Source organism: Lampris incognitus, chromosome 8 (assembly GCF_029633865.1).
Source record: "Lampris incognitus isolate fLamInc1 chromosome 8, fLamInc1.hap2, whole genome shotgun sequence".
NCBI classification, from domain to species: domain Eukaryota; kingdom Metazoa; phylum Chordata; class Actinopteri; order Lampriformes; family Lampridae; genus Lampris; species Lampris incognitus.
The window spans coordinates 13,630,055-13,644,539 of record NC_079218.1 but is presented as its reverse complement, the minus strand read 5'-3'; the positions used below and the strand labels follow the sequence as shown (position 1 = coordinate 13,644,539).

The following is a 14,485-nucleotide window of genomic DNA, read 5'->3' as shown; positions in this document are numbered from 1 at the left end:
TAGATGGTTTTGGGGTGTTGTGGAGATATGGGCTGTGGAGACGTCTGCCTTCTCTCTAATACAGTGGAACTGGATGGCACTCGGCTCGTGTTGCTCAAAGCTCCAAAAAACACATTTGAAAAACGCAACAGCAATGTCTGTTTCCAGAAACCATGACCCGGTTACTGGAGATAATCCACAGAGCTTGTTGTGAGCAGTTTCATGTAGGAACTGTTTTCTTACACCGAACCACACCTACAGGCAGACATATCTACGACCGATATCTCCATCCACCACTGGACAACGCACATCAAAACCATCTAGATGGGTAAAGAGCACTCCAGCTCAGAGGAAAGACATGTGGTTTGGGTTTTGGGTGAACTGTCCCTTTAAGAAGCTTGACTATCATGCCAGTTGTCATTTGATCCAAATGCTCCATTTCACAGTGACAGTCTTTGTGACACCCTACGTTCTCCAGACCACCTTCACTCCTGTTAGGCCTTAAAAGTTACCCAACAATCTACGATTCAAACTCCATTGTGTACGTGATCTATGATCTGTGTCCAGCTGAGCCGGTTCATGTTATTTCTCATTATGAAGAGATTATGACGATGTCTCGTGAACGTCAGACCCCCTCCGGCTGCTTCACTCCTGCAAAACCACACGCCTCGACTTGTAAACACACTCCAAAGACAAACATGATGGAAAGCTTCACTTCTAGGCCTGAAACCTGGAGGAAACCCTGTTTTAGTTGTTCCATGATGATGGAAAATGATGTATTTGTGATACATAAAATGATGTCATTTTATCATTTCTGAAAATGAGACAATTGACTCCTGTGTTAAATCACTTGGAGTCACATTACTGTTATCTTCATTCACTTGATGGATTACTTACTAGTTCTTTGGTACCCCATGCGGTGCAACCGGGACACATGGTCAGTAATGAACCTGGGTCATCAGATGTTTATGCGTCACCCCTCTTCACCCCTCTTACTACTGTCATTAGTTTACCATTAAAATGTTACATTATTCTGTTCTCTCTCCCTCCCGGTCAAATGTGAAACAATAATTTAATACGTGGATATTGGTTTTATTCTCCACAGAGGAACAGATGGGTGGAGTCTCAGTGTGAGGGAGCTTGTATACCACAGATAATGGTAATTTACAAAGCCTTTCCAACCATTTAATCTGTCCATCACACATGAGGCGAAGCCTCCATAATCTGGACGTTGGTTGGAAAAAATGTAACTTCGACAGTACTTGTAAATACACTTTGACCTGCAAACTCATTGTGACGTTTTCTGGTTTTGGTCGGACATCTATTCGGACTCCATCCTCACAGTTCAGCTCATAACCTTGTTTTGCTTGTTTTTGTCAATGGATTTGTACTGTTGAATTTTTACGTGTAAACTACTGCTTTTTTCTGTTTTTATGTGACAGAATGGTTTTGGCTTTGTATGAAATAAATGTACACTCTGAAATAAAACATCTATATATTAAAATAGCTATACACTCATTGTTTACATACCAGAGTTACTTATTTCTTTACTTTTGAGTTTGACTCACTGACATCTTGAGGAGCCAGCCTGTAAGAGTTAAGTTGCAAACATGACGATGCACAATAACACAGTAATACCACAGTCATTGAGCTTGAAATTCATTAGTATTTTTTTAACATTGTCCCCCCAACGTGCCCCCCCCCGCCAAATACCTTTTATAATTCTAACCTGACCTCTAAATGGCACAAAGTTAAACATTTTAACTTTTTACATTTTTTTAAAGTTTTTAAATTTCTAAAATTTTAGTTACACATTTCTTCAAAATTTAAAGCAAGATTACTTATTTCAAATTTTTATGGTTTCAAAACAATAATAAAGAAAAAAGGCCCTGGGCAATAGTTTGGGAACCCTGTCAGACATTGTGACTCCTAACAGTTAGCAAACGCTTCCTGGAACCAGCTAAGAGTCTTTGAATTCTTGCTTTTGGAATTTTACCCATTCTTCCTGGCAGAACGCCTCTAAACCAGAAATATTCTTCATCCTCCTTGCATGCACGGCATGTTTGAGATCTCTCCACAGATTTTCAATAATATTCAAGTCTTGAGACTGTGGTGGCCATTCCAAAACCTTCATCCGTCTTTCCTGGGGGTACCTCATGGTTGATTTCGAGGTATGCTTCGGATCGTCGTTGCTGGAATGCCCAACCCCTCTTCAACTTCAATGTCTGGACTGACCTTCGAACATCAGCCTCTAGATTATCTTGATATTTGGTGGAATCAATTATTTCTTCCACCTGTGTATTTCATGTGCCCCTAGCTGCCACACAACCCCAAAGCTTGATGGATCCGCCTTTATGCTTAACAGTTGGCAAGGTGTTCTCCTCTTCAAATTCTTCATTTAAAAAAATTTTTTTTTACTCCAAACATACCTTCTTTAGTTGTGGCCAAAAGGTTCCATTTTGGTTTTATCAGTCCAAAGCACATTGTTCCAAAAGGCTTCAGGCTTCTCATGGTTTTCTTTTGCATACTTCAGATGCTTAATTTTGTGTTGCGGTCATAAGAAAGGCTTCTTTCTGGGAACTCTGCCAGGTAGGCCTTTGTTGGTTAAAATATGCTGTATTGTTGTCCTGTCAACAACCACATAGACCTGTGTCTGCTACTGTTTTCTGCAGCAACATGTGGGTTCTTCTGAGTATTTCTCAGCAGGTCTCGGGACATTCTGACATTTTTCTTGGTCTTCCAGACCTTGCCTTGACTTCAACTTTTCCACTTATCTTCCATTTTCTGAACATGTTTCTGACAGTGGAAATAGGTCGTTTGAAACATTGAGTTTTTTGTGGCCTTCCCCTTGTTGGTGGAAGTAAACTATTGTGGAGTTAGAAAACAACGAGACAGGAGACGTGAGAGTAGACGTAGTCGAGGTAGTTTACTAGCTCCAACTTTGCATGTCATACGTTCGACAACGACACTGAACTGTGTACCGGAAGCGGAAGTGCATTATCTGACCCCTCGCCTCTTCCCTTAAAAGTACACTGTCCTCTTAGGTGAATGTCTCTAGTTATATAGATGTGGGTCACCACACTATATTGATTCTGACGTCCATGGACAACTGCTTAGAGAAACCCATGGTTGTTAACAGCAGACAGAAGAGCCACCGCAGTGGGATACTGTAGAAGATATGGAGGTCCTTCAGAACAAATAGTTCAGCCCTGGAATTATAGTCACATGTCTCACTGAAGCCCTAGTAAATCACTTCGGCCTATTAACCATCTTTTTAAAAAGTAACACAGAATAATACAGAAGGGTTCTCAAAGTTTTGCACAGAGCCCTTTCCTGTTTTATCATTTAAAAACGGTAAAAAATGAAAGTAAAAAGCAGTCTTGCTTTAAAAAATGCCAGGGTGCCTGCGGGTCCTTGAAAATTATTAAATTTTACAAGTGTAAAAGTTAAAAAAATTTACCTTAAAAGTGGGCCTAAAAATTCTGCTCAAATTTTGAATTTACAGTATTATGAAGTCTTCATTTGTACATTAAAATTGTATGATTTCATCTGTTTTTGTCAGAATTAAATGTGTATTTCTGCAGCAATACTCAATTCAGAAATTCTCTGAAGCAAAATTGTTCATAACCTATATAAAAGACTCATCTGAAGGAAGGAGCTAGGTTTCTTATTCAACATAACTGAGGATCCAGCCTGTAAAAGGCTCGTCTTGATAAATGATACTGATCCAGAGCTCCAAATGCAGGCTCAGACCACCATGACCTGAGCTGGGGGGACTTTTCTTCTTGTCTTGTCTTACACCTCCCTGATACACAAGGAATGCTTACTATTCACCTGGTAATTAAAATCACCACGTCCTTAGGGGGTCTTTGGTCTGGGTCAAGATCAATGTGTCAGAAACTAGTGTAAAGACCGACACGGGAACAGTACAAGTCCAATTAAACCCCATGACTAACTGTAGTAGTGTACCGTCAGAGTCAAGTCACACTTTCACCACGCTGTCATATTTATTTAGGGTTTTTCTTTTCCTCCACCAAGGAAGGAATGTTTCAGATTCCAATTTTCAAAATTTTCAAAAACAAAGATTAATAAAAATAAAAAATCAGATTGCACTATACTGATCTCCTCAGGAGAAGTTTGATATTCATTTCCAAAATAATAAACGTAATGATCATGAGTCCTCACTGTCTGAATCCGAGTCACGGTGCTGTGAAGTCCGAGACAAGACCGAGTCCTTCACAATAAGGACTCAAGTCTGAGTCCATATATCGAGTACCCTGCTTATTATCATGCCTTAAAAACACCTTAAAGCTGGACTTGTCATCCTTTTAAAAAGTACCACTAGTAAGTATTAATCATTAACACATGCCTATACTTCTACCACGGACAAGTGTCACTGTTTTCAGTCTGGATGTCTCATTCAAAACTTCCCTATATGTGTATTCACAGGGTTAATGCAATGTCTCTCAGTATACTGCATTTTAGTAGTACTTCCATTCACCACTAGATGGTGCTGTTCTTTCGCCGATCACATCTTGGTTTGTTTTCACAGCAGGTCTCAACAGCCTGTGGTCGGGTCTGACCTGTGTCCAGTCTGACACGACTGAAATGACTGTCACTAATAAAAGATAAAACGCACTTTGTCAGGTTGTTTGCAAACTCTTTACAGACAAACCTCACCCAACCACAGCCTGTGCATTCTGCAGAGCACTCTGGTGTTTGGTCTTCCGCCCTTTGTAATACACTGAACCGTGGCTCACACAGGGACAACAATATGAATTTAAAGAATTTAAAGGTATGGTTAAGTCTATGGATTCTGAGCCTGTTGGAAATTGTAAAGGTTTCAGTTGATAGCAGGTTTGTATCTTTTCCCTTCATTTTTATGCTATTTTGCACTTCGAGCTATTCTGTTGTCTTCATGTGAGTGTGTCCTGAAACTACTGCTGCCATTCTTGGCCAGGTCTCTCTTGTAAAGGAGATTTTAATCTCAATGGGACTAACCTGGTTAAATAAAGGTAAATGAAAAATATGAAGACAATGTGAAATGCGCTGAAATTAATATTGGTCAGCAAATAGCTTTTAATTGGAACGGCAGTGTAAACGTAAGTCACCTGCATGCTATTCTGACCATTGCCGGCCCTTAAAAAAAAAAAAAAACAACCCTATAGCCAACCTAAACTTAGCTTAGGGGTGCAGTTCTACAGTTTGACTTGGTTTCATAGTTAAACATAAGACTTTCATTTTAGATGAACCAAATGACCAGCTGGGGCAAGTTTATTTACACAAATGCAAATCAAAGTGTTTTACATAAAGGCATAAAAAGACATTAAATAAGAGATACAGAATAACACACAAATAATAGAAAAAAACATTGAAAAAAAACAAGATAAAAAAAAGAAATTAAAGATAGAAATGTAAATAAAAAGGGCTGCGGGGTCAACGTGCGAACTGAAAAGCGGTGCGCCTGTCAGCAGGTTGCAGATTCAGCTGAAGAATCTCTACACACTTAAGCTCCAAATGAAGGTTTTGAGTTGCGGGTGGATTTGCTGTCATTTAGTCACAATCTACCTGATTCGCTCACTTGCTGTGAAAACACGACTTCATTACAACGTTTGACATAAACTGTCTTCAGCTTTGTCATCGCGGGATGATGCCGCTTCACCCTTCTGACCAGAGGTCGGTTTAAGGAGGAATGTCAGATGGAGGCCATTCTTCCCTCTGTTAACCACACTGACAGCAACTCAACCCTTTTTAAAACTGTCACCCCCCCCCTTTTCTATTCCCTTTGTGTTAACAGGAATAGGCTTAACCAGGGAATAAAGAAATCTGTTATTACAGTACGCAGCATAAATGAGTAGCCCGCCTCTCAATCCTCACAAATTCTCTTTACAAATAAGACAAATTTGAGGTTGTGTAATGTTCCAGCAACTCTGGTTTATCAGTCACGAGTGAAACATCTCAATACTAAACTGGAAACTGACTGGCAAGTGATGGCAAGTGATCAGCAGATGAGTCTGCTGAACCATCACACTCAAACAGGTGTGACTGGTTGGAGAATAGGAGGGGTACTTAACCAACTGAATCACTCAAGACTTCATGCTGACACAGCAATGGCACCACACGGGAGAGAGACTTCAGGAGGAAATTATTTCATTGCGCAAAAGAGGACAAGGGTTCAAGAGGAGTAGCAAATCATTGTTATTAAGTCGGGACACAGGAGCAAAAGGGACACAGGAATTCAAAAAGGATGGACTTGTGACAAGCTCCCTGAAATGTTCGGGCCGTCTCCGTAAGCCTTCACCTTGTGACAAGCGAGTTCTGCTGAGAAAAGTGCAGGAGACTTGCAAAGCAAGTGTCTCAGAGCTGGCACCAGCTGGAGGGACTTGCACCTCGCACAGGAAGAAGATGGAAGTGGAAATGTATAGATGTCATCCACATATGAAGCCACTGGTGAAGCCAAAGCACAAGAAAGCCGGTTCAGCCTTTGCCAAGGCCCGTACTGACAAAGGTGGAGTCTTTTGGGAATCCACACTCTGGACTGATGAGACCAAAGTCAATCTTTTTGGATCTGCTGGCATCCAAAATGTATGGCGACGGAGGGGGAGGGGGTTACAGTGAGAAGTGCATGGTCCCCACAGTGAAGTACGGCGGTGGTAAAGTTCTTATATAAGAGCTGATGGTATGGGGGAATTGTACTTCATCGATGGCTTTGTGAATTCACAGATGTACTGCAGAATCTTGAAAGAGCAGTTCTACCCCCTCTCCACATCCTGGGTCATCAGACAATGACCCCAAACATTCTTCTAAGGCCTCTGCTGTGCTCTTAAGGAAGAACAAGGTGCAAGTGATGCAGTGGCCCCATACGTCACCCGACCTCACCCCCATTGAGCACCTGTGGGGAATTTTGAAGAGACAAGGTGGGCAGCTATCCCCATCTAACATCAAGCAGGTCCTCCTGCAGACAGACGTGACGGTATGTCACGGACACGTGCACTCGATGCCAGGAAGAGTCAGCACAGAACTTAAAAGTAATGGAGGACATACTACGTACTGGTATATTATATTGTAGCGAATTTGGGGGCTAGTGGGGGAACCGCCACAGCCGGGACGCTAACCCGTGTCTCCCACTCCGCAGGCGACAACGTTAACCAGTCGACTAAAGGATCCGCGTCATTAGTCAAGGACCAACGTGTCTACTTATCCATGCACGTTACACTAATTGTATTGAAGTCGGGGGAGCAACCACAGGAACTTCCGCGGCCGGGACGCGAACCCGCATCGCCCGCACCGCAGGAGACATCGCTAACCGCTCGACTAAAGGGTCAGACTCGTCGTACAGCGGCCAACGTGTCTACTTATCCATGCACGTTACAATATATTTGTAGAACTTAATCATGTACTCATCTTTGCAACCCTTGATTTAAGCAGTTTCCTAATTTACTTATTTTACAGTTATTGACGACATACATGTCTATGGAGTTATGCGGTGGTCTATGGCGTATGGTTAATACATTTCAACTTCGTCATCTTTCCATGAATCGTAACGTTAATTTAGAAACAGAAATATCTTTACGTTCAGAGGGGCTGTATTCATGTATGCTGTATACTTTATTTCAATTATCCATATTTGGAGTTGTTCACCTTGTCCTCCCCTGTTTCCTGTCTCCACATCCAGAAGGGTGAGGATGATCTGAAGTCATCAAACTGTTCCTGTAGCTCATCCCTGTTCGCTGACGTCGTGACGGTCCGTCCCGCTTGTGGTTTAAAGTTCATGAGGTGGTGTATCGTGTTCTGTGGACATTGTGATGAATGAATATCCAGCCGAAAGCATAATGAGTACACAATTACTAAATATAGATGCTGTTATAAACGAAGGGGGGGGGGGGGTCTAATCCCAAAACTAAACCAGGGACTGTTTTTCCTGGCTCTCTAATACTTAAATGTGATGAGACCGCTGGGGCCTCTGGAGACAGACGGTTTAAAGGTGTCTGAAGAGTAAAAGCTCGTTTAGGCTGATGACGTTTGACTTCACCTGAACACACGGAGCGACGTGGGACAACGCAAACATACAGAGGAGGAAAGCCACAGACGTTGCTGCACCACGTACCGTCCGGTTCACCCTGCCTGGCAGTTTAACCAGCTTAAATAAACAGGAAAGAGGAACGACAGGATCACATCCATCCCTCCTGTCCCGTCTGCAGGTTTACCGCCCACATTCTCTGCAGGTCTACACTGCTCACCTTTAGCAGGTTTCTGTGTTACTGGTTTAACTGGCGCAGTTTTTGCAGTAATGTTGAAGAATCTTTAATTCCTCTTTTTTTGGGAATGCACTTATAGCAATATTTTCTGGACTGATGTAAACAATTGGGTACATAGGAAAGTTACTACCCTTGGTATTAAAAAAGACCGTGTTCTATTCGGAGTAACTATGAATGACGTTAAGGATACAATCATCTATTCATGATAAGCCTGATTCTTCTTTGCAAACACCATATTCACACCAGCAAAATTTTTTAGCCCAAAAACCTTAACTTTTTTTGTTTTCAGAGCCACATTCCTTCAATATATAGAAACAATTCAATTCAGTAAACATTGTAAAGCCATTAAGACCCACACAATTTATGAAAATGTATTTTCGCCTCCATAACTGCTGAGATGAGACCTCGAGCCAGTGTATATTTCTTTTCTTCTTTCCCTTTATGTGTATGCTTTGTCCTATATATCCTGCTGTTCACCCAATAACTGTTTATTGTATAACTGAATAAAAAAAATAAAAGGTTTAACTGGCGACTGGTGTTTGGTTGTTACCGGTTTCTGACCAGTAGAAAACCAGTCCACCCCCCCAAAAAAGGAAACCAGTCCCGGACGGGACGCTGGACCCGCCCATCCTTGAAGCAGGAAGCTCTCCGAGCGCCGCCTCGTTCAGGGAGACACCGGACAGGCTCCGCCCCCTCCTCTCGTCTTCTTCCAAAGTTCACGACACCCGGCAGAGGAGCTGCTGCAGACTTCCTACCACAATCCCGTTTACATTCGCATGGTGTGAACTCGTCCGTTGGTCTTTAATCTCTTCTTCTTCTCTTCTTTTTTCTTCTTTTTTTCTGTTCTTGGAGGACTTTGACCGACTCGGACATGTCTGTTCCAATCCCGCAAATGACGTACAGGACCATCGAGACCGTGTCGTCGGAGCCGATGACCAAAACGATGGTCTCCGCCGCCCCCATCTCCCCGGTGTCCTACGGCGTGAACGGTTCCTACGAGACGGTCCGCTACCTGGTTCCGGTCCAGCGGGCCGTCCAGCAGTCCTACGTGATGATGCCGCAGGCGATGCCGCAGATGATGCAGCAGGTCGTGTCGCCCATGTACCTGCAGCCGGTCTCCCGGCTCAGCGTCAGCAGCCAGGAGGGCTCCGACGTCGTTTACCGACAGCAGTGTGTCGTAGAGGTGAGACTGAAACCAGCCAAACCAATCGATCAATCAATCGATCAATCAATCAAACTAAACTGTCAATCAATCGGTCAATAAGTTTATCGATCGATCAATCAATCAATCAATCAATCGATAATTAATCAATAATTTCAAAACCAGTCACACAATTGTCAAGTCAATGTTATTTGTACAGCCCAACATCACAAATTACAATCAGGGGGCTTTAGAGCAACACAACATCCTGTCCTAAGACCCTCGCATCAGATAAGGGAAGAAACCTCAGGGAGGGCACCAGAGGAGGGGTCTCTCCCCCAAGCCGGACAGCGTGCAGTGGATGTTGTTTACACAATTTACACAATACAACAATGAGAGAGGATGACAGAATTATAATGGAATTATAAAATATATGAAGAGTATGATGAGCAGGAGGACAATCCTAAAACAGTCAAATGAATCAGATGAATAATAATCAATCTAATTTGAACTAACCAAAATTAATCAACCAATCGAGTCAATTAACCGGTAAACTTTATCAAACTTCATTGATACAGCACATTTCACGCACTGGAATTCAGTGCAGTGTGCTTAACATGAAGGGAAAGTGCACGAATAAGAAAAAGCTAATTATACAGGAAGAAAACAGACGATAATAAATAAAAATAAATATATACTTTTAGATAAATACATAAATAAAAATGGAGAAAATAAAGCTTAATGAAGTGAGGTGAAGATATTGTAGAATGAATGACATGAATCAAGCTACATTGGAATAGACACAGCAGATTAGAAGTCAATAGATGTAGAAGGGGTTATCCTAAATATGAAGGTGCCCATCAGAAGATGTGTTGTAATGAAATGAATCGGCTGTTCTCAGTTCCACATTTTCAGACCAAATAAGACATAAAGTTCTTTCACTATTGTTTCGCTGCCGTCACCGCTACTCCTCCTCTTCCTCGCCTGTCATCATTATTATTCCTGTTCTCTTCTTATCCGTGTTATTCTTATCCACATGATGGTGCTGTGAAACGGCACCGCTGCTCTTCCTCCATACCACCTAAAAACGCAGGAGTGTATCTTCCCACTATCCACCACTGAGCCTAATTTACCTGATGATGTCTGTAACTATTCCAGTCTAACGCTTGGTATCAGATATCTTCAGCTCTTTGTGTCCCAATGTGACGTCTCTTCCCCCGCCTGACCTGTACAAGTGCGTTCTTGTTGACACAAAGTTGGTTTGCTAGAATTCATTCCAGTTTAACTGAACAAGTCGCTTTGATTTGCATGACATATGTCGAACTTTGTGATTGCAAATGGTGGTTCAGTGCCAAATGCATGCGATACCCTTGAGTTTACAGGACCACATGCGTGATGGGCAGGTTTTGAAATGGTGATGAAGAGCTGTGATGAAGCTGTACTGCAGGGAGTGAGCCATGAGCGTTGCACTTTTCAGAATTTTTGATAAGCTGTGGCGCAGTGGTTAGCGCGGTTGCCTTACAGCAAGAAGGTTCTGGGCTCGGGCCCCGGGGTAGTCCAACCTTGGGGGTCGTCCTCTGTGTGGAGTTTGCATGTTCTCCCCGTGTCTGCGTGGGTTTCCTCCGGGGGCTCCGGTTTCCTCCCACAGTCCAAAGACATGTAGGTCAGGTGAATCGGCCGTACTAAATTGTCCCTAGGTGTGTGTGTGTGGGCCCTGTGATGGACTGGGGGCCTGTCCAGGGTGTCCCCCCGCCTGCCACCCAATGACTGCTGGGATAGGCTCCAGCATCCCTGAGAGCAGGATAAGCGGTTTGGGTAATGGAATGGATGATAAGATGCATGCCGGGCTTCACCTGGTATAAATCCATTTTATTGCTATATTACAACAGTAACGTCTGGCCATCCAGACAGACAGACAGACGGACAGACAGGCGGACAGACAGACGGACTATAGAGTTCACCTTTTCAAAAGTCTTCATTTGTCAGGAGTAGATGATGCATCATGAAGGCCAGGAGACTGAATAAACAAGGATTCATTCAGTCTTAATGGTGGCGTGGAAAGATGTTGGGGGTCTAATTTCTGCCTCTGGTCAGAAAGAAAAACAAAACAGAAAAGTCTCAGCAACCTGGAAACAAAATCTTATTCAGCACCAGCCTGGTTTGTTTCAAGAAACTAATTCAAATACACACGCAGGTCTGGAGTGAAGATAAAACCTTGATACAGATGTCAGCAAACTAAAAGAAAAACAAAGTTGCGTCCCAAAATACATATTGTCTATACATTTTTTTCCTGCTTCCGGTGTGGGAAGATGGTGGCACGAATTCACGTTTGCGGCGGCCTCACCCAGTACCGTCCATGCAGTGTCGTTGTCCACGTCTGGGCCTTAAGTTTGTCTTTGCTTGATGGCTGGGAGAGCTGGCGCTGGATCAGCTGGGGGAGCCTGGTCTGCTGTGTCCTGTGGGCCCAGGGACCACGGCCCTGCCTGGACCTGCGCCCAAAGAGGAAACCCCGAGGGCGGTCTGACAGGACACGGAAGCGGGGCAGGCTAAGCTAACTGCTAGCCCATGCAGACCGGCAGTTCCGACAGTCATCCCGGCTGGCGTTCGTTGCCTTGGACAGTGATTTTTCTTTTTATAGTTTGGATATATGTGTTAGTTTAGATGTATGTGTGTTCTTGTAGTTTTTTGGAGATGTGTTTTTGTCTTTGTGTTGTACTGCTGTGGGCTGGAGGAAACGATGAAGTGTTTCATGACAAACGAAGTGTTCCTAAATAGTCATTCCAGTTTCCCCCTTCATCTGAGCAAGCGGCTTGGTTCTGGCCAGAGGAAGTCAGGCTTTGGTTTCTGCATTTTATAGACCGGGGGGGTAGGGGGTGGGGGTTTATTGTGTTACTGCGCAATAAAACATGAAAGCAATTTTTGGTATCGTGTGGGTGACATTACATAACACGCTCCAACACGCTCCAGCCTCTTCGCATACAGAGGATCGCTTATCCAGCGATTGTCATCTGTCTTTTCATGTTGCTGCCAACTTTACTTGCATTGTTCTGGGTGATCCAGTCTACCTGTGGCACCGTTTGAGTTGATCTGCAGTCTTGGCTTTGTTGTGTGCATTATACTGATTTGTGGCATTGTCCAGGTAATTTGTAATTTGAATTTATCGTTATTCGCATCACAAGAGGGGATCTACCTGTTGCAGACTTGCATGACGTTCACTTTCGGCTGCGATATTTAACATCCTGAGACCCCTTTAGGTTAACATGCAAACATATCTGCTCATTTCTGACTCTCCTGTAAGTCGCTGTGGGTAAAACCATTCGCTAAATAAGGACATGTAAATATGGCGGTGAACCTCCCATTTCCGTTGGCAGGAGGTGGAATACCGTATGAGCACACGGAGACCTTTGACCTCTGCTTAACCACGGTGTTACACCAGGTTCACGTCGTGTCTTCCATGGCCGACACCTTTTCGTATGAGGACTGTTTTCTGCTACGTGCTCATCCCAGGTCGAAGTCCCTCCCGTCACGTGATCGCTTTGGGACAACGGTCATGACTCAAGACCCCACCCCGGCCTTTTGTCTGCCTGTACCGTACACATTAACCGGCTGTTGGGCTCATTGGCTGACTTAGTCACCCGGGTAGGAGCTTCATCTAAATGCCTCCACATGTAGACAGGCCTTGATAGACGTCCAGTGCCACACCCAGTCTGACTGCAACCTGCTGGCATGCCCAGACGTTCAAATACAGACATGCTCTTCCCCCCTGAAGAGTACGAAAGCTACCGTTCTACTGGGACAGGTGGAGGATTACAGCCCAAACACAACAGCTGCATGTCCTGACAAGGTGCCCATGGACAAGACACTTTCCCAAATCCCTCCTCACCCCATTCCAGAAACGGTGGCGACGCAGTTCTGATTCCTGCCACACGGTGTGTTCGTCCATGTTTGCCCCCCCCCCCCCCCCCGAGAACTTTTCCTACTTGACCTGCGAGGCTCGCGTCAGGGTTTTCCTCTCTGACAAAGTAATGTGCACCACAGGGAATGAAACTTGTACGCGGTGCAGACAGAAGGGAATTATTGATTGGTTCTTTTTGTGTGATAGATTCCAGTGATAAATTGATCATTTTTCAGTTTAATCCCACATTACAGATCTGCCCATGTCAGTTAGCTGTGCTGCTGCAGCGGGTGCTAATATGATGTACGGTTAGCTAACGTTGCTTGGGAAAATAAATCTGACCACACAACATGTGGTCACACAACATGTGGTCACACAACAATCAAAGACCTTTTCATTAATTGCCTTTCTTTGCATTTTTGGTTTTAGCTATATATATATATAAATGTGTGTGTGTGTGTGTGTGTGTGTGTGTGTGTGTGTGTGTGTGTGTGTGTGTGTGTGTGTGTTGTAATGGTGCATGCTGTGTGAAGAAACACAGCAAAGTAAGGGTTCAGATGTAGTTTTTGCAAACTGTGGTTTACATCGCAGATAAGAGGGAATGAAAGGATCGTTAGATTTAAATCACTGCTGACCACGGCGCCATCTGTTCACCGCTGGTATTTGCAGTGAACTGGAAATGAACCTTTGTGGCCCCCGGCACCGTCGGTCACATCCCGACCAAACGTTGTCTTCAGGTTGTGGACTGCTGTTGTTTTTGATCCAGAACCAGCCCAACAACCATCCCCGAAATAAACACAACTCCGTTCACGATTTCACTCCGTCTCTCTCTGTCCATCTCTCTCTCTTCCCCTCTCTGTCTCTTCCTCATTCGTTGTTTCAGAACGTCAGTGGGAAGTCTTCGGTGTTTAGCCAGTCGTCCAGCCCAGTTAAGAGCCCAGAACCAAGTGCGGAAGAGGAGGTGAGCTCACAACACACACACACACACACACACACACACACTCGCACAAGGCTGGATTACGGGCCGGGCGAGTGCCCCGGGGCCCCGGACCACGAGGAGCCCCAAAAGGTCAGGGGCGATGCTGTGAGCCGCTGTTCTCATCTCTGTTTGTTTTGTGATTCAAAATTGTGTTGTACTTTGTTGTCGCCATCCAAATCCCATGCAGATTGGCTTAGTGTCGACTACCATGTTGGGTATTTGCATTAGTTTTA

The 14,485-nt window shown here is 44.0% G+C and overlaps 1 protein-coding gene across 2 annotated transcripts in view; it reads left to right on the top strand.

Moving 5' to 3' along the window:
* The first annotated feature begins 8,962 nt into the window (after positions 1–8,962).
* The window catches only part of pof1b (POF1B actin binding protein), a 56,103-nt gene continuing 50,580 nt past the window's right edge, over positions 8,963–14,485 (top strand). For both annotated transcript variants that reach the window (XM_056285114.1, XM_056285113.1), the window contains exons 1-2: positions 8,963–9,420; positions 14,157–14,234. In XM_056285114.1, coding sequence (XP_056141089.1) covers positions 9,109–9,420; positions 14,157–14,234 — 390 coding nt within the window. In that variant the 5' untranslated portion in view covers positions 8,963–9,108. The remainder of the gene's footprint in view (positions 9,421–14,156; positions 14,235–14,485) is intronic.